Below are 19,778 nucleotides of genomic sequence, written 5' to 3' on the forward strand. Positions count from 1 at the left end.
AGTCTAGTCAAGATGGTCAACCAGGGTCAGTGAGAACGAAGCCTTCTCCATAGTGCCGAAGATCCTCTTTCCAGAAAGAAAACCTTTTAAGATCACTTACGAATATCCTACAAATTTCACTGGAACACCATACAGTTCAATCTTTCATTTGTCACACAAGTTATGACCGATAAAGGATATTGTACAGATAAAAATTTGAGAAAGATAGAAGACTCGAACAATCGACTGAGAAAAAAAAAGAGTGCAATGAGAGCCAGACACAGACATGACAGATGTGAGAGATGTTTCACAGCGATATTCTCGAAAACATGTATGGTGTAACACCAAATGAGAAACAAATGAGCACGCACCGGGCAGATTCAATTCCCATCCGTCCATTTGCGCCAACGCCAGCGAGGTTTGTAGGTAGAGAAAAAGGAAAAGAAGTGAGGGTAGATGATGTCAGAAAAAGGAAAATGAAGACAGAGAATAAAGTGTAGATAGACGTCTGTAAATGGAAGGGAAGGCTTGACGGAGTGAGTGAAGTTAATAGTTCAGCTCACCGCTGCCGGATCCGCCTACAGCGTCCAGGTCCTCGTAGCTCTTCAGGCTACGGCCCTGCACTGCTTCGCGCGGAGGAATACCCTGTGGACCACCGCCGCCGCCCATGGAGTCAGGGAAAGGGTTTGGAGGAACCATGTTGGCGGCTGGGTGGCCAGCAGGCACAGAGAAGTTGGCAGGAGGAAGACGACCACCAAGGCCATACATGCCAGGCATGCGGACAGGGCTGAGGCGTCCAGTGCCGTGAGGAGGGCGGCGACGGTCGTAAGGACCAGACCGGTGGTTGTGTTGACGGTGCCCGCCGCGCCGCATGACGCCTGGCTGGTGCAGGCTTGCGCCATCCCCAGTAGCAATACCATTGCCACCCCAGGGGCCACCTGCACCAACGATGCCGGGCATGCCTCCTGGGGAAAATCCGCTGGGAAGAGCCCCTGGGTTTCCAAGGTAGGGCACATTCTGCAGGCTGAACCCACGGGGAGTACCGCCCTGGCCATGACCGGACGCAAGAGGGAAGTGCCCATTGCTGTTGGCATCGGATCGGGATGGGGCGATGCGTGAAGGATCCAAAACATAGGCATTCACGAGAGACAGCTGCGATGGAGTTAGTATCTGCTTTGTTGACAATTTTGGAGATGCCACACTTACATTGCGCTGGATCTTGTCAAGCCACTCGGCGTGACGCTTCTCAACGTGTTTCCGCCAGAAATTCTCCGCCTTGAACAGCTTTGTGCACTCAGGCACCTTGCATCGGTACCGGTCGTCGGTCTCCTGCTTGACATACTTGGCAAGCTCCTCGTCCAGAGCCTCCTCCACAGGCTTGCCGCCAAGCTTGCGCAGGTCGGCATTTTCGGGCTCCAGGATTTGCAAAACCTTCTCCTCGAATGTCTTGACCCAGTTAAACGCGCGCTGTAGCTGTTGTTCTGACTTGGGAACACGCTGAGGACGCCTCTCCTGCACAGGCGAAGCTCGCTCTTCACCATCCTCGCTCGGCTCCTTCTTCCTAACAGGGAAGGGTTGTCCCAGGGCACTGGCACGAGCGACCTCCTTGGCTTGAGTGGAGAGGCCGGTACGGGGACGACGAAGGTGACCGCCTGGGCATTTGCGACCAAGCTCGTGAACAGAGTCGCTTTCGAAGACGCAGAAGAAGCAGAAGTTGTGGACACGGCGCAGATACTCGACCATCAAGTCCAACTTCTTCTTCTTCGCCAAAATCTCTTCATCGTCGACATCGTCGTCCAAAGAGATCTCTCGCTCCTCGCCCTCCTCCATCTCACCGTCGTCGGCGCCGTCTTTACCGAAGCCGTTCTTGTGCTTTTTGACACTGACGGGTCCAGTGACGGGGGGCTGGAGCCAGCCCTTACCACGAAGGTCCTCGACACGCTCCTCAATCTTGCTGAATCCATCTACGTCTCCCATCTCGCCGTCCATCCGAGCGACCAGTCGTCGGGCCAGCTCAAGATCACGGTCAATGCGTTCAGGGGCGGAGAACAAATCCCATAGAGCCTTCTTGCGGAGCTGGGCTGGAGGAGCGTGAACGCCAACATGCAAGGTGAAATCGCCGTGGACTGGATCATGAATTGTCTTGTCATTGACGGCATCCAACGCCTTTTGGGCAGCGTTGACAGTCACGGTTTCACCCAGGCCATTGTCATGGTCCATCTCTTCATCGCGACCATCTCCCCGATCCACGTAGCTCGTCGTGTCGCCACCGGGATGTAGCATGATCCAGCCCATACGGTGGAACTTCTTGGACGGGTTTGGATCGCTAAGGCTGAGCCACTTGAAACCGCCATCATTCTCTCCAAGATGTTCCTTGCAAAACTCCTCGATCTTGTCGCGGCTAACGTTCGGCGCAAGAGTCTTGATGAGCAAGGCAGGTTGAGACAGAGCCTCATCGCGGAGCTCGCCTCCGCGCACGGGGAGTAAATCTAGGACTCCCAAAGTTTCACCGACGGCAGTGGCCTCGCCTTCCTCCTTTTCAATCACACCACCAGCACCGTCGCTTTCGCTCTTGTAGATACCCTCGAGAGTGAAATCATCAAACAGACCACCATTGAGATCCCGCTCCCACTGCTCATAAGCTCCCTTTCGGAAGTTCAGCAGACGGTCACGGATCGGGTCGCGAACCTCCGGATTGTACCGCTCTTTGAACCATTCTTCTTCACGATGTTGCTGGACAAATGCTCTTGCCAACTTGATCTGCAAGTCGACCTTGTATGAATCGTACGCAGCTTGAATTTGCGCCCGTTCTTTGTCCCGGTCCTCAAGGGCTTCGCGCTCGCCCTTGAGACGAGACGGGCGTCGACCGCCATTCTTGGCGCGATCCTTCTCCTCGCTAATGGCTTGTTCGGCTCTCCACCATTCGGCGAACCAGGTAAAACCGACTTGGAAGTCCAGGCTGAGTGGGTCAGGGAGGGGATTCGTTGGGAGCGGTCGCTTGCCGGAGTCTTGACCCGGGATGTAACGGTCAATATTCACGACATTGGGGGAAGGAGGGCGTCGGCGATCTTCGCGATCACGAGCAGCATGTTCACGGGAGTTGTTGTAGAAATCTTCGCGGGGGCGGCGCTCAGAGGGCTCGTAGCGGTCAATCATGGGAGAGCGGGAACGGCCACGGCCACGGCCACGGCGATCTTGAGAAGCTAAGATTGTTGGTCAATATCCGAAACTGCTCTCCTTCCACCGGCGGCACCCCATGATGTAGCAACATACCTGGCGACCGGCGGCGGTACTCCGCTGGCGCACCTCTACCTCCGAAGGAATCCATATCGCGGTTCTTTCCGGGAGACGCATCATAACCTTCATACGAATCCATCTTGTCTTATTTCAGTGTGACTGCGACTGTGTTTGAGTCACGGCTCCTGCCGCGGACAGCGTTCTGTACGGAACTCCGGCGCGGTAGGGCAAACGTCAACGGAAAGCGCGAGCGGTCTCAATCAGTTGTCGGAGAGGGGCGTGCAAAGCTAATATTCGGAATCGTCAATATCAGACCACGAAACTTAGAAGACAGAGCGGAAGAGCGGCACGTGGACGATTGCCGGGGAGGTGAGGGGAAGACAAGATTATAGACAAGGTAATCAGGAATTGAGAATGGAATGAAAGGAGGGACTATGAAGCCCGCGGCCAGCGAATTCGAAACCGCACCGTCGCCACATGGTCACAGCGGAGGGGTGGAGTAAAGAGAGATGAAGAGAGTCCGCTAGTGGAAGAGTGCCGAACCAAGCAAGAGGGTCACGATGGGTTCCGCAGGCCTGGCGATGGCGCATGTAGCACCATCAGACAGGTTTTGGCCATTAAAGACATTAAAGAAGGTGAATTGGGCAACAAAGGTATGAGGAATTTTCAAATTTGAGGGACGTGGATGGAGGGAGAGCTGAGATAGCGGCAGAACGGAGGAACGGGAACGATCACAAGGGACAAGAGAGCCGTTCGAACACAGCAAATGGCAGAGGTAGATGAAGAAACGATAGAGAAAGGGAGGTAGGCCACCTACAAAAGAAGCCCAGAATAAGATGGCGATTGGAATCGAAGCCAACAACGACAGCTTCAGCGCAGGGTGGAGGAGAGAGGCAGTGAGATCAGTTGGAGTGACCAGAAGGTTGGAGAGAGCTGGAGAAGCGCTAATCCTGAAGAGGCTAGCGTAGTTCCTGGTCAACGGGCACGGGCCACCTTGGATCACCTGATGACGGGCTGACCGCCGAACTGGCTAGACCAGATGAGGATCCCGAACCCGAAACAGGCACAGAAACAACAAAGATAATTGGGAAGAAACAGGAAAGTTGAAGATTTTGGTGATGGTGAGAGAAAGGAAAGGAAGAAAGAGGGAGTTGGGAAAGTCAGGAAGTCGGGGCTGGGTTGAAAGAAGAAGTGTCTCAGTCAACAAACGCCCAGATGCCTCAGGCCCCAATCAACAAGATATCAGAGACAATGGACGAATATGGCCGGGGGCTGGAACGTTGAGTTTGGCCGGCACGATAGGCTCAGCTTTGTTTAGTGTGGATGTGCTTGGCCTTGGCTGGTTTGGCTGGCTGGCTGCCGGCATGATCTGGTCGATAGGTCGAACTGCGCCAGCGCTTAGAGTGCCTTCAAACGGAGACCCTCATACTACAGTGAAAGAAAACATTGTGAATGCGAGGCATCCACAAAGAATATAGGCCTAGAGGGTCGATGGCTCTATTTCAAGCAATTCATTTCGAAGCTTGAGGATCGATTCGAGATTCAACTGGCAAATCGTGGTCTAGTTACTACACGGTCCGTTTGTAACCAATGTGTTACCCATGCTTCAGTATAGTCATGCAGGCGAACACTTGGATTAAAATTGGAATGAGCTAGTCCACACTCTATGCCTTTGCTGGAATCATGATGCATCTCTCGAGCAAATTTTCATAGGTAGTCCATTGTCCAACTCTTCGTGCAGTACTAGACACTAGATACTAGATTCCCCGCAAAACAAAGCACAGACTTGCCTTGAAGACTGTAAATGGTAGGTTCCATCATAGATTGGCAGGTTCCATGATACTGGCTTATCGCTTTCCTATAATTCTCTTCAAATATATACTATTAATTCAACGTTAGGTTCTTCCATTAGCCCGTGTACGCTACCTTGTGAACAAGAATAGCCTATCTAGTCAGCTCAAGATTTACCCGCACGCAGATTATACAATCCAATATCTGCCTCACATGGGCAAAATTTCCAGTTCTATTTCAAAAATTCTGTATCATTCAAGTCTATCCTCGCATTTAAAGTATGAAAACAAACATTGAGAAATGCAGACCCATCCTCAAGGTACAATCTTATCTCTTCCACTCACCTCGGCAAAACACCATAGACCAGAAGGCTCCAACACACCAAAAACACAGCCCACTACAAAACCTCATCTCATCAATCTTCCAAACACGCAACCTCCTTCCACCTTCAAACTCCCATCACCCCAGACTTCACTTTCAACACGTCACCACCCCTATCACATCTCAGATCTGCACCCTCAAGATCCAGATTAAGTTATCGTATCAATCAACGGGCATCTCCAAATCTCCAAAAGGCCCGTGCGCAACCAACCCAATCCACACCCACCACTACCTCCACCATTACACGCAACCACCACAAGCCATCAATCGATCCATGTCCCTCCTCAACTCCCGCTGGGCCCCGGGCAACAGCACCTCCTACAACTCCTACAACCAATATGGCACCAACAACAGCAACGGCAGCAACTACCAACCATCCCGACACACCAACCCACGCACCCACAGCGTCCCCACACCAAATGCCTCCCCATCACGATCAGGACCAACATACTCACAATCGCAATTACAATCCAACAACAACAACAACGGCCTCCTCCCCCCAGCCGAAGAACTCGCCCGCTTCATGAAAATCATCTCCCGCCTCCGCTGGAAACTCCCTTTTCTAGCCGAAGCCTACCGCCTCGCAACAATCCCCCCAGACCCCTCCTCCCTCTCCACCACCTCCGAAGCCCAAATAATGTTCAAAATCGACTTCTTCGAATACTACGCCCTCCTCGAGCGCGCAATCGTGCATCTCCTCGCCGTCTTCAACATAACCGTCTCCTCCTCCACACGCGGCCGCCCCTCCTACACAAACAACGCCGGCGTCGGCGCAAGCCTCCACCGCTACCACGCAAACGTCCTCTCCGCCCTCGAAGAAGAGTCCAGCCCTTTAACACCCGTCCTCGGCTCGGGCCTCGTCTACGAACAACTCCGGCAAGCGAAGGAGTTACGGAATCGGTGGAAGACGGCTGATATGACGCGGGACGAGGTGTTGAGGGACCCCGTGGGTGATCGGGATGTTGTGCGGCCGTTGGAGAGTTATGATCTTGAGGGGATTTTGAGTGGGATTTTCGGTGGGTTGGAAGAAGGGTTCGTTCGGGCGAGGGAACATGTTAAGTTGTGTAGACGGGTTGGGGAGGATGTCGAGATTGGGAGGGAGGAGGGTTGGGAGTTTATGGTTGATGCGATGGATTGGGAGGCTGTTTAGCGGGGGAGTTTGGCCCTGATGGTTTATTCTGGGGGAAGGGAGGAGGAGAGGAGTGGGGTTGCATGGTTGGTGTTAATTGTTTCTTTCTTTCTTTCCTTCTTTTTTCTCCTGTGTGGGAAGCTTGTGTAGTAAATGTTGGATGTCTCTTCTGGCCGGTCCGAGGACGATGACTTGGACATAGAATCTGTTTGTGAAACGATTTAGCTAGCTTCTTTGATATCAAATACCCCATGTGTGTTTCATGCGACTCAAAAAGACAAAACTACAATTCAATTCCATCTCAGTAACAAAACATCTCTATTCAAAAAAGACAATATCTTCATTCCGATCCGATGGTATAGGCAAAAAACAAATTGAATCCACCAATCCCATTCCAAATCCAGCGCATATCATGTAACAATCCAACAATCCATCACATTCGCATTCGCATCACATCACATTGCATCGCGGCAATTACAAAAAAGGAAGGATAGAAAAGAAAAGAATATCCAGTCTTTTCAATCCAATCCAACCCAAATCCCATCAAGTAAATATTCAAAATCAGCAGACGATAAAGTATTTAACCTGTTTTTCCAGTGAAGGAGAACCTCTCTAATGTCCCAACCGAAGTTCAAAATACAAAACGCAACACGCGCAACGCGCAACGCAAAGACACCGATAGCACGGAGAAGGACGGCTAGTAGAAACGAAACATTGACAGAAGACCTGGTAGATAGTGTAGTGCTGTACTGTCGGTCGATATACACAAGGCGATTGCAAGTGTTGCCGTAGAAGGGAGATTGTAAAGTAAAAGGGGCAGGAAGAGAAGAAGATCGTCACGGTTGACATTTCACTGGCCTGGGCCTAAGTAAATCGCATTCGCATTCCCACAATCCCACAGTTGGCTCAAGGGCTTGGGAGACATTGGCTTTCTTTCAATTGGTTCAAAAGCCTCAGATCCTTGACTTTCTTCGAGGGCATAGCCCGCCCATCATGATGTCCGAAGACGAGTATGGTCATGATTGTAGAAACGCAGTCGCCGACTCCGACAGAGGCAATCTGCCCAAAGGTGACAACCTAAACAAAATCATCTCGTCTCCCGGTACAAAAAGCTATCAACGGTGATCAGGATCATAGGTCAAGTTAGTGGGCAGGATCAGGGGGGGTGCGAGGGGCCAGATCAAGAAAAGCCGAACAAGCACATCAAGGGTAGAACAAAAGTGGCGTGATATGGGTAAAAAGGGAGGCATCCGTACACATCGCTCGCTAGAAGAAATAAAAGGGGTTCCAAAACGTCCATCCATAAGCCGTTAGTCTCAACAAAAGAAAATCCAAGAATGACATAGGAAAGAAACAAAAGAAAAATAGTCAACATCGTCACCAGGTCAACCGCCAAGCATATTCAAGCTCGAGTTGAAGCTTGAGATATAGCTCGGATTGACCTGGATAACACGGTCAACGACCAGGACGAGGAAACAGTTGTATCATTCAACCATCCTCATCCGACGGCTCAGCCGAATCTTGCTCACTGGCATCGGCACTAGCGCTCGTCTTGGTCTTCTTCGCGCTGCCACCGTCATCATTGCCCTCGCTGGACTTTCGCTTCTGTCCTGCCGAGCCGTTCTCCTTGCCGAGATCAGCCGCAGCATCACCATCACCCTCGGCCGCCTTCTTATCCATCGCGGCGACCTCGTCGGCTGTCAAGAAACGGCCGCCGGGGCCACGAGGGCGGCGCATAGCGTGATTGTGTCGCGACTCGTGCAGATACGGCTTGCGTCCCTTAGACGTAAGCCTGAGCTGTTCCTCGAGCTTCTGGCGCGCGACGCGGCGCTTCAGGATACGGTGGAACTGCTTGGCGTTGACATAGAGCGGCGACTCTTCCTGGTTACCGCCAGGCACCATCTCCGGCGACGGCTGGTTCTGCTGGATAGCAGCTTGGGGCGCGCCGGGCATGGGCTGCGCGACGGAGGGTCGGCCAACGTGATTCATCACGGGCTGGGCACTCGGTACATTGGGGCTACCGATGTGGCTCATTCGTCGACCAGGGGGCATCTGCTGGTTCGCCATTTGAACCTGCGAGCCCATCGGAGGCATCTGACCGGGCATCTGGGGCGGGGAGCGAGGATTCCGATCCGCCTTCATAGGTACACCGGCCATCCGCGGCGAGCCTCGTGTCCCGGGAGCCATCTGACCAGCCATACCATCGTGTTGCTGAAGAGGATAGAATTGTCCGGAAGCGGCAGCAGTGGCCATCGCGGCAGCCTGCGTGGGCGAGATACCGTATGGCTGAGGCATGGCGGGAGAGACGCCATAGCCTTGAGGGAAATTCATCTGTTGGTGAACACCAGGGCCGCCCTGCGCTTGCTGGTAATGCTGCTGCGACGGGACGATGGGTGATGTCTGATGGGAAGGATGTTGTGATTGCATGGGAGGCTGGGCATTCGTGGGTGAGGCCATCGATCCCACGGGTGCACCAGGTTGTGGCGGTCCAGCTTGGTATGGACCGGGCATATGTGAAGGAGCATGGGGATGTTGGCCATGAGGCTGTTGGTACTGTGGAGGGTACTCCATGTTGACGAGGGTCTTGCGAAACTTCGGGGGAAGGTTCAGAGAAGGTTCCGTCACACAGGCGACGCGCGCGTGTCGTACCGGGGTTTGGGGGCTGGGATGACAGGCACGAGAGATCGGTTCGGGCGATGATCTACCAATCCGAATCACCTATCAAGGGACCAAATTAGGAGGATAGGCGCCGTGGTGGATATGGGGCGCGATAGCAAGTGAGAGGAAACCAAGGTGAGTCTACTCGATTTGTTTGGCAGACGTGCTGGGTCGATATCACTCCAAGCGCGTGCGGGACGGGAGTTAGTCACCTCCAGAAGTTGGCGTAATCACACTGTGATTCGACGACGGCTAGTCGATAGTCTGCAGCCTTGGGGCATCACGTCAGCAAGAGCGCAGCAGGATACGGTCACTGGATCCGCAGGGTGGGGATGAGTAGATTAGGCAGATTTCATAGGGTAAGTGACATGACATACCTTAAAGTGCAGGCACTGCAGAGAGGGGGAATTGACGATAGGCGGAATGTTTGGACCAAAAGGATCAAGGCTAGTTCTCGAGCAGCAACGCGTCTCGAACGGAGGGTTTGACTCTTTTGTGCAAATCGGTCGATACCCACGGGTGTAACGTGGTTGGGCTGTGATGCAGTAGAATAGGGGGTACCCCTCGACTAAAGTGCTTGATGCGTTGTCAGAACCAGTCGCCTTGTTGATGCCACCCCGCTGAGGCCGCGCCGGGGAAACCGAGTTCAGGCACGGAGGGGCAGGCAACGTCAATGACCGGAGGACTAGGGTCCTCTTTGGGAATTTTGAGGTTTTATTTTTCTTTCTTACCTCTTGGCTTCGTCACGTTCAACACAAAATCCGGGGACGCGACACAATGTGGGCCGGGCTAGCGGATTGTGAAAGGGTTGACGCGCCTCGGTCAGGACAGCCGTCAAAGAGCTCCACGAACGAGATCTATTGGAGGATTAGTATGTCACATTCTGGATAAAAGCAAGATAATGCGCTGTCCCTAGGCCCGAGAGGAGGGGGTGAATAAGCAAGCGACGATGATCCCAACATAGCCATGTTTACTGAGGCGGGGTGGGAGTGTTGGATTGACCGGATTAGGCCGGGCGACCAGGGCAGTGAAAGAGAGAGAGATGACAGAGAGGGGAGGCGATGTATGCGTTGGCACGGGAATTGGGCCAGAGGCTGCTGCAGGTCGTGAACATACCTGAAGCGATCGGCTTCTGCAGAGGCAGGACAGATAGTGAGGCGAGGCTGATCGCGTCTAGCGAATCAGTTGTCGCGACTCTACAAAGACATATGTTAGAATTGCGCGCACTCGAAAGATGATGTCAACGATGCCAGGGACCGACGCGTGCAGCAAGCGACGAGGTCGGGTAAGAACACAAGACTAAGCAGGTAAAAAGCAGAGGGAGCGCGCATAGCAGAGAAGGGAGAGCCAATAACGATCAAACTGGACCGACCATGAAACACGCAGGCGCTTTGCATGCGACCAGGAGGGATTGGAGTGTAATAGGGTAATGAGTGCAATGGGAGACGGGCAATGGGCAATGGTCAGTGGAGGGCGCGTGTGTTATGTTTTGCCACGGGCCACTAACAGCGCGGCGCGCAACGTGGGATTGGAGGGGGCAGTAAAGCTTGGAAGCAATTACCTTAATTGGGGGGGAAGAGAGGGGAAAAGGGAGAGAGCCACAAGGCCAAAGACGTGGATATTCTCCGTTGGACTTCCAATCCCAAGTGATCAAGGGATCCCAGCCAGACGATGATTTGACGGTGGCAGAAGATGGATGGGGGGGGAAAGAGGGGGGAGATCGAAGGAAACGTGCCAACGAGAAGGCGGTGGTGCTGAGTTCTGTGCGCGACTGGGGCCGCTGATGTCAAGGGCCCGGGCAGTTCCGCGAAACACTGAAGACTGGGGGTGGAGGGAAAGAGGAAAGATTGGACAAATGAACGCGAAGAATTGGCTCAGTTGAGATGGGGAAAAGGGTATGTTTACACGGCAGGAATGAGGAATGCTGGTCTCTCTCTTTTTGCTGGTAGGGTTGAAAGAGCCGCACGAGGAAGTCACGGGGACAGCAGGGCCATGATAACATGGAGAGAGAGTCACAGTATATATGGGTGAAGACGAGTTCTTTCCTTGACTTGGGAAGCTCGGACCCAGTGCCATTCTTTGATAGACTCGAGATATGCAAGATGGAATCAAAGATAAAAGAAGAAAGGTCAAGGACAAAAGTAACAAGCACAAGTGCGAGAGGTAACAGGCAGGGCAATAGAATAAACGATCATTGATAGAAAAACCTACCTATGGGAATAGATATCTCAAGAGATCCCTGATGATAGGAACTCCAGGCGAATAGAGTACTGTAGCTTAGCTATCGTACTCGACCCAGTCGTAGACTGTCCTTCTGTCGTACACTCAGTGCCGACCGTGGGGAAACAGTCAACAAGGTCGAATGAGATCAAAGAAGAGAAACACTGATTGGACTTCCTCCAATTGTCCCAGAACAGACCAGTTCCAGAGAGAGATCGGACGAATGGTATGGGCAGAAATCAGATTAAACCAACGGCGGAAGTAAGGGTGGCCAGCGCTGTGCGATGGTTGGAGGGCGAACAGGCTGGAGAGGGCGGGCAACCAACGAGAAGAGGCAGAGGAGAAAGGCGAAAAGGGGGCGGGCGGGACGGGGCATTTTGTACTGGCTGGATGGCCAATTTCTGGCTGGTCCGGCTCATCGGAGAACGACGTATCAGCGTGGGCTGTTTGGGTGAGTGGGGGAGTGAGTTGGATACATTACATTCTTCAATAAGAGTTTCGCTCTAATTACATTGGATTACATCAGATTACAAATAATTACCATAATTACGCATATTTACATCACTTTGATCCCGGCCAACACGAACTCGTCGCTGCCCAACCCGTCTCCTCAGTGGCTGTACGGCGCTAAATGTGGGACTCGGGTGGGGGCCAGTTCAGCCTTCCGCGGATTCTGGCTGGCTGTCCCGAGGACAGGAGTCATCACGTTCAGCCGTAAGATATCCATGCGATACGGTATCATCACAATTGTGTATTGTCATGAAATCACGGGAGTCAGGGAATCCGGGCATCCCGAAGCGCAGGGTCATGTGCAACCCACACTTGGGACTCGGCGGTGAAGAATACGAGAAAAAGTGTTGACGTTGGTAACTTTGGTCGAGGCGCTGTACTTTGGTGATAAGGTGTATCTCACCGCTATCAAAAAGTATACCTGACGTGGAAACTGTATCTCGGACAGGTTTACGCAGGCTGCCTTGCTTCCTCACTTTCGTGGTGCATTGGGCAGAAACTACGCACATAATAAGTAAATAATCTCTCTCAGATAATATGTGCTCACATAGAAGTGAATGGGTACAACGGATAACGTATTTCCCATCCGCCATCTCCCTCGACCCTCGTCAGCCAACAAATAATTTCTTTGATTACCCTCCATGTTTATTCTCTCTCCGCTACGGTGCCGCCCGATATTGCCTTCCATACCTGGAATCTCAGAGTTGCTATTTGGACCCCTAATCACATGATACGCTAAACCTAATGTGGATTTTGCGTAAATTACCGGTTTTGAATATACACAGCAACGATACCTGATTTTGTACCTATTCGTATAGATACAGGCCCTGGAGCCTGGACGACCAGAGGGCTTCATGCCAACCAAGTAAACTCAGCGACCGTTAGCAATCTGCTAACTTCCTCCTCTATCCCGCAGTTTCTTTACTGCATAGGTTTTGGCGATGTCCTAGGTATCCTACAGTGCAAGGAAGACCTTTGATGAAGGTTGTATAAGCCTCGTGTTTTTCCCCTAATCCCCTCTCTCTACAAGGATATACCTCCTTCCTATTCTGAACGATGAGGCTATATATAATTGAGTTGACACTCCTCAAGAAATAGTATTGGAATAATCTGACTTGTTTCCTTTCTCCTACCTGATCGACAGGTTCTGACTTGTAGTATCTTCTCACAAATTGTTTCCCGTACTATAATTTAACACAAATTTTCCTCATAGTAGTGGCTTTTTCTCTCTAGAAGCAATCTATAAGGTGTCGGATTTAGGTGGTCGGCATAAATCCTTGTGTGTGCACGAAGCGCTCGTGCACGGTCGAGATCGTGCGATTCAACAGAATCCACGATTATGGCAGATATCGTGCGATCTAGCAAAAGATCCACGAATGGGGAAGATAACTTTATAAGAGAAGAGTTAAGGGTGTTAAACTTATTCAATTTAGCTATAGAAAACATCTTTATGGAACAGGCAGAATATCATAGAAGAATGCGAAATACAGTGGCGACCGTTATTGCATTCTATATTGGAAACACAGATTCACGCCCTAATCACATGGAACGCTAAACCTTATATGGATAGGTTCGTAATTAATATTTTGTTCCAGGTTTGTATGGTAACAGTGCTAAATGTATGCTCACGTATCGTTACATGTCCAATAGCTGCGTCCCAAAAATAGCCCCACCATGGTATCGTCCGCTCACACTCCTCCCAGTCTAGCATTTGCAAACACCTAACCCACTTCAAGATGGCAAGAAACATTGACTCCTGGCAGTGTAAGATGATTGTCCACATGATACGCAGCAAGAACAGACTCACTACATCGCAAATGGCAAAGGTGGCACAGTATAGTGAGCGCTCCATCACTAACATACGCAAGAAACTTGCCGTTATTTGGTAGTGCCAGATCTCCCCCAGTCTCGGTTGGCCGACAACCAAGTATCGCTCCTATCATGCTTAACGCCCTCTACGACCACCTCGCTGAAAAGCCTGGCTATACGTCGAAGAGATGGCTATCTTCCTATGGGATGAATTTAACATTTTACCATCGTTATCTACCATCAAACGTGCTCTTTCGCGCGCTGGCTGGACAAAAAAGAAAGCCCAACAGAAAGCCAAAGAACAGAATCCAAATCTACGAGATTTCTACCAAAATAAGCTATCTGAATTTCGGTTATATCATCTTGTGTTTGTCGATGAGTCTGGATGTGATATAAGGATTGGATAGAGGCGAACTGGCTGGTCACCACTCGGTGTGACACCGGTCTAAGTGTCGAAATTTCATTGCGGCCAACGCTTCTAGATAACTGCCTGAATATGCTCAGGACGGTATTATTCTGTCGCGTATTTTCAAAGGTTCAACTGAAGGCCCGTTCTTCGAACCATTTACCGAACAGCTTCTCCAGGACTGTGGGAGGTGGCCGGAGTACTAGTTGCTTGAATAATCAAGCACCGCTCTTTAGTGCTTCTAATATTGGGGTCTATATTACTTACCTAACCTCTTATCGGCCTGGAACTCAAGGCTTGCACCATCAGAAGGTCAATCGATTTTCGTACAAAGTGTTAGGCTCGGTTACGAAGAAACGGCTATCGGCTATCGTAGTAGCATTTAAACGAAATAATTAAGCATATGGAAGGACGAAGGGAAGAACTGAGATGATAGAAGACGGAAGATGGTTGTTGATAAATCTTATTGATGCTCGACGCACTAGGCATCAATCAAAACATATATCTCATACGCAGTATATGAGTCGTCAGAGTGACAGCAAGCTTGAATCCTTAGTTGATATCAAAGGTGTCTGACTTCCCAACAACAACCACAGGGTCTTCAAAATCCAACGCCGTTATGTAGTACCCAGGTCTACAAAATATCGAAATTAGTGCCTCTGTCGAAATCATCATTCGCAAACGCCAGCGTCAATACTTACCCCGGTCTGAAAGGCCGCACATACACTGATGTTTCTTCGTCAGCAGTGCGGACATGCACTGCAGGCACATCATATGTGTGGTTCTCATCGTTCTGGATTGCCACGTTTATAAAACTTGGGTCCCCATCCTCAACTGTCCATGTCAAAGTGAAGGTTTCACCAGATGTGACATCTAAGGGCGTCTTGAACACTACTGCGAGCGTTGTTGAACAAAGTGCGAAGGATAGATACGCAGAAAGATGCATCTTTGGTATATACTAAGAAGAAGATAGTAAAGCTTTGAAGTTATGGGAGGGAAATAGGTCTTTAGTGTAAGGTACGCTGTGCCTTATATAGTTATATGTTAGGTAGGTATTAGTGCGTGGGTCGACCTCCGGCTGCTATGAAAATGGAATACGTAAAAGGCGAAATATGGTATAGGTTTGCGTTAATTGTTTGCTTCTTTTTGAAATCGGCATATCTGTGTTACGGGGTCTATGCTATAGACCCCTATCATCACTAAGGAATATTAGTCGGGGACCTGAGTCCCTGGCTGGTCACCGAAGAGTCGGTGAAGGACTACCGTATAGGAGGCTGCAGCATTGACGGATGCAGCTCTAAGGAGTTGGTGAGAGGATGCCGTGCATGGGAATAGGGCAAGAGGATTGTCCCCGGGTGCTGCTCGGTGTTGGATCGGCATTGAATTGCCTAGCCGCCTTAATTATCACATCCTTTGACTTAGAGGGGCCTGTAGGCTCTCTGTCTGGCTAAGAAGGCTTCTCAACGAATTAAATATGAACCAAGGAACAAACGCCACGATTATCTGCGGGGACAACCAAGGAGCCATTGCTCTATCCTCAAACCCACAATTCCACTCCCGCACAAAACATATGGAAATCCAACGCAAGTGGCAGGGAGAGGTCCAGGACAACGGAACAGTGAAGCTCAAGTATATCCCGACTACAGAACAAATTGCTGATGGGTTCACCAAACCCCTCGCTCGGGAGAGATTTGGGTGGTTTCGGAAAGGGCTTGGCATCGAGTAATTACTACACCTTATTTCTTATTTGTGTTGAACAAGATTAAGGCGCAGGGCACCCTTTCCTTCCTTTCTTCACAAATGAAGTTTTTGAAGGTTTTAATGGGACCCGTAACAACCACGATCATATGGTCGCTGACACCATTTGTAATGGGATGCCATCGAGTGGGAGTGTTGAGTATCGCGGTGGTCGAAGCTTGTGGCGGGCCTAGCGATGGACAGTTAAATAGATGGGGCTCTTAGACTCGGGGAGCTGTCTTTTTACAGGAGCAATATATTCTCGCGTTTTACCTTAAACATCTGCATAATATAGCACCGAGACAACTCTCCTGAAAGCTACAATTCCCTCAAATAAACGATAGTAGTTATTATATAGCTTCTGTGTCGGGAACAGAGAGACGCTATTTCAAACACTAGTCATATAAAGCGCTGATCCTAACATAGGGGTCCTATATTTAAAGTGCTAGTTACTAGTTTAGGACCCACATAACCCCCCACATTTACAATAAGACAGCTTAGACTATAAACCGACTAGTCCGTATTTAGTTATCAATTGAATTGACTATTTAATCATTGATAGTTAACATCTCATTGCTAACATCATTGGTCATTACGTGCCAAGTCTTCTCTGAAGCAATTTATTGTGTGCCTTTGCATACGTAGCAGTTATGACTAACAGTATACCAGTAACTTAACTTAGTTAGTTAACTATGGCTAATATCAAATAAATAGGTTCAGGATGATATATTTTATAGAATCCCTGTTTTGAGAGATCTGCACGGTACTCTTAAGATTTTAGAAGACGAAATCTGCCGTGTGAGTGATAATCTTCAATTCTGTCCCCGCTTAGATTGATGTTCCTTCTACGATCTAGTGCTAATAGAGGTATAAACTATAGGGTGTGAGTGATCACTGTTATTTAGGTTTATTTTATTCTGATATACTAACGAAAAGGAAAGGGTGCTCCGCCATCTGAAACTGGGCGAAATTGTCTCTATTAAAGTCCGCCTTTAACTATATAAGACATAGCGCTATACCATCATCTTGGTGCCAACTATCAAGCTCTTATACCTAAGTAACATGGATCCACCGATTCAATGCCTTCTTTTCCGTGACGTCGATTTGTCCGCCTTGATATTGGGCACCCCTTTTCTTGTAAGGGTATCTGATATGGGAGAGAAGGGAAGGCCGACAAGCTAAGCTGGGTCAGGCCGCTTTCCACGAGAAGATATTTCTTGGGTGTAGGTACAATGCTTTTTAATCAATCTGTTCTTGAGGGAGGGGAAGCTAGCAGGTTGCTGACAGTCGCTTAATTTGCTGCGTTTTGTGTAGATCCTTCTATTCGTCCAGGCTTTCAGAGACTTGTATCCATACAGATAGGTACAAAATCCGGTATAGTTGCTATGTATATTCAAAACTTGTAATTTACGCAAAATCCATATTAGGTTTAGTGTATCATGTGATTAGGGTTGCAAATAGCCACTCCGTGTTTTCGGATATGGAAGGCAATATCGGGCGGCAATGTACCTTGTAGTAAGTACTCCGTATGATGAGTATTATTATGATCATCCATCCTCCCCAGCCCCCCCTCGGCCATCTCTCCTATTCGGGGCACCCTCCACCCCAGGTTCCATCTCCCGCCTACCACCCATAATCTCGTTTCCTATACGAAGGACATACGAAGGACATACGAAGTACACTCGTCTCACTGATCTGGGAAAAAACCACCAACTCCAAACGTCCGCCACGCTGACTGATCTATTCTCAACCCCTGACTGTGACCGTGATTGTGACAGGGCGTGACGCCAACGCCAAACAGTGAGGCGGCCGATCCGCGCGCCATTCCAATCTGGCCCGCGAGACGCCTGTCATCACCCCGGTCGATGGCCTGAGATTCCAATTTCCATTATGGGATAGCTGCTGTGTTGGCAGGGCTCGATATGACGCAAGAGTGTCGTGTTGGTATCGACTATAGTATAGAGTATGTATACGGTGTACAGTGTAGAGGTACATATGTGCGAAGCGCCATTCGCGCCATTTGTAGGGCTGTGTTGTGTGGATGCAGAGATCGAGACGGTTACGCTCTCGCTTTCCTATCTGGTAATATGACTGTAAATGTGGCTTGGATGTGGACACTGGTAAGCCTGACTAATTCTCCGTGGCAGGGCTTGGGTGATGTTTATGGCGTCGAGAATTGAAATGACGAGCGGTCATATCTCATCGACTCCCATTCTTAGAGCATTTGTAGGGTGTGATCTAAGGCAAACTTCAAGGGTAAACACAGGTGATATCAAAAGTAGGCTGTAGTTATGTTTTTACTGTAAGAAGAGATCGCGCACACTACTACATACTCGAATGCCCGCGCCCATCTTTGTTCACGATTTGTCTTGTTTAGTTGATAGCGTCATGTCCAAAGGCAGAATTTCAAGAATTGTTAGAGGACAAATTATTCTTAAGTATATTCGAGAGATCACGACTGGAATGAATCTTCCTCTTAAAATCCATTAGGTTGACTACTATCAAGTTATGTGAGACGCAAAGAATATATACTTCGAAACAGTACCAAGAATCTGGGCAAATTTTCTGCAAAACCCGAGTTCAATTCTCCAAACGCTTGTGTTTCATCACCAGGTAATGAAGATATACACAGTAGACACACAAATGGTACAAATAGCTAAAATAGTTCTAAAATAAGCCATAGTGATCGATGTATGAAAGATTTATGTCTGATAGGTTCGATCTCACCCTTACCCCACGTGGGAGCTTGACCTACTCCCGTAGATTCGGCCGTCGTCACTCTATACATACATAATCATCACCTCTATTTCTAGATTTGTAGATGCATTCAAGATACGCGATTGTAAGAGAATTTTGTCCATATTCTCCTACAGGAGGCACCATATGGATAGTAGTTGATTTGGATGTTAAGGTTGGTTCTGAGCAAAGCGGACCATCAAGATCTCCACGTAAGAGATGCCCCACCATCGAGGACGTGAGGGCCCAATGAGGCATCAGATACTCCATGGTTGTTGGCTTTATAACAAGCCGCATATGATCCCAAAGTGCCCCCTTGTTCGATGAGTCATGTACTTTATTTCATATGGATGTAGCAGGTCCCCAAGGGCCATAGGAAAGAGAGCCAGTTGTTGGTGGACAATGCTCTGAAGAGAAATGCTTCTGATCAGATAGATGCTTTGGTATATTCATCAAAATAAAGTCATTCGATCTGCGTCAATGAAGAACTGTTGGTCGTTTCCACGAGGATAAAAAGGATGAAAGTGTGTCCGACGGCGAATACACATCATTACTTATACCAGTGTCGTGTTGATAACCTCCCTGTTCTACGATATGCAGTATGCACTCCGCGGCACAGAACTGCACGTTTGGTATATATATGACAACAACTCAGATTGATGTGATGGAATGAATCTGGTCCTTAATCCTGAAGATCAATGTTGTTTTAAGTGTTGGTGTGCATAGAGCCAAAATGTTGCGCCCCAAAAGTTGACTGACTCAGCAAGGGGGTCCCGCGGCCTCGGGGCAGGTGGCTTTTCCGCATGAAAGATGTCGACAATCGCATTCGACTCTTGGAGGTTTGAGTCTTCCTCCAGCAGCGCTGCGGAATTTGACTCAAGAGTCCTAGTCGACTCTGACCGCCATCTTCAAGGGATCCAGCTGACCCACCCCACAACCTACACACGCGCTGAATATTCGATTCATGACGTCTTTGTTGACATCTACGGTTCCCGATACACCCCAGACACCGCTCCAGACGAACCGTAGGCAGACGAGATCCAGCAATCTCATACCTCACACCCTTGCGACATCGCCCACAAGTCGCGCTCCTCGCGGAGTTTGCGCACCGGCGTTGACCCGTCACCGCTTGTGTCAAACCCCTCCACGATCCGATCCTACTTTCCAGCGAGCTGTCGATTCCGT

General features: G+C 49.7%; 5 protein-coding genes across 5 annotated transcripts; 2 read left to right on the forward strand and 3 right to left on the reverse strand.

Moving 5' to 3' along the window:
- Window positions 1-525: 525 nt before the first annotated feature.
- On the reverse strand, window positions 526-3,355 carry N7473_012708 (putative arsenite resistance protein Ars2; the record flags this gene model as incomplete). Its single annotated transcript, XM_057158647.1, has 3 exons — window positions 526-1,131; window positions 1,186-3,182; window positions 3,253-3,355. 3 exons carry the CDS (start codon window positions 3,353-3,355, stop codon window positions 526-528), a joined length of 2,706 nt encoding a protein of 901 aa, XP_057002601.1.
- A 2,307-nt stretch (window positions 3,356-5,662) lies between these two features.
- On the forward strand, window positions 5,663-6,538 carry N7473_012709 (uncharacterized protein; the record flags this gene model as incomplete). Its single annotated transcript, XM_057158648.1, has 1 exon — window positions 5,663-6,538. One exon carries the CDS (start codon window positions 5,663-5,665, stop codon window positions 6,536-6,538), a length of 876 nt encoding a protein of 291 aa, XP_057002602.1.
- A 1,467-nt stretch (window positions 6,539-8,005) lies between these two features.
- hapB (CCAAT-binding transcription factor subunit HAPB) lies at window positions 8,006-9,088 on the reverse strand (the record flags this gene model as incomplete). The annotated part of the gene is made up of 1 exon (XM_057158649.1): window positions 8,006-9,088. The coding sequence occupies one exon, from the start codon at window positions 9,086-9,088 to the stop codon at window positions 8,006-8,008; it is 1,083 nt and encodes a 360-aa protein (XP_057002603.1).
- Window positions 9,089-14,672: 5,584 nt separating this feature from the next.
- Window positions 14,673-15,066, reverse strand: N7473_012711 (uncharacterized protein; the record flags this gene model as incomplete). The annotated part of the gene is made up of 2 exons (XM_057158650.1): window positions 14,673-14,754; window positions 14,822-15,066. The coding sequence occupies 2 exons, from the start codon at window positions 15,064-15,066 to the stop codon at window positions 14,673-14,675; spliced, it is 327 nt and encodes a 108-aa protein (XP_057002604.1).
- Window positions 15,067-19,403: 4,337 nt separating this feature from the next.
- Window positions 19,404-19,622, forward strand: N7473_012712 (uncharacterized protein; the record flags this gene model as incomplete). The annotated part of the gene is made up of 1 exon (XM_057158651.1): window positions 19,404-19,622. One exon carries the CDS (start codon window positions 19,404-19,406, stop codon window positions 19,620-19,622), a length of 219 nt encoding a protein of 72 aa, XP_057002605.1.
- Between the last annotated feature and the right edge of the window lie 156 nt (window positions 19,623-19,778).

The sequence above is a fragment of the Penicillium subrubescens genome (genome assembly GCF_028828155.1).
Source record: "Penicillium subrubescens strain IBT 31985 chromosome Unknown utg000011l_segment0_segment0, whole genome shotgun sequence".
Taxonomy (NCBI): Eukaryota; Fungi; Ascomycota; class Eurotiomycetes; order Eurotiales; family Aspergillaceae; genus Penicillium; species Penicillium subrubescens.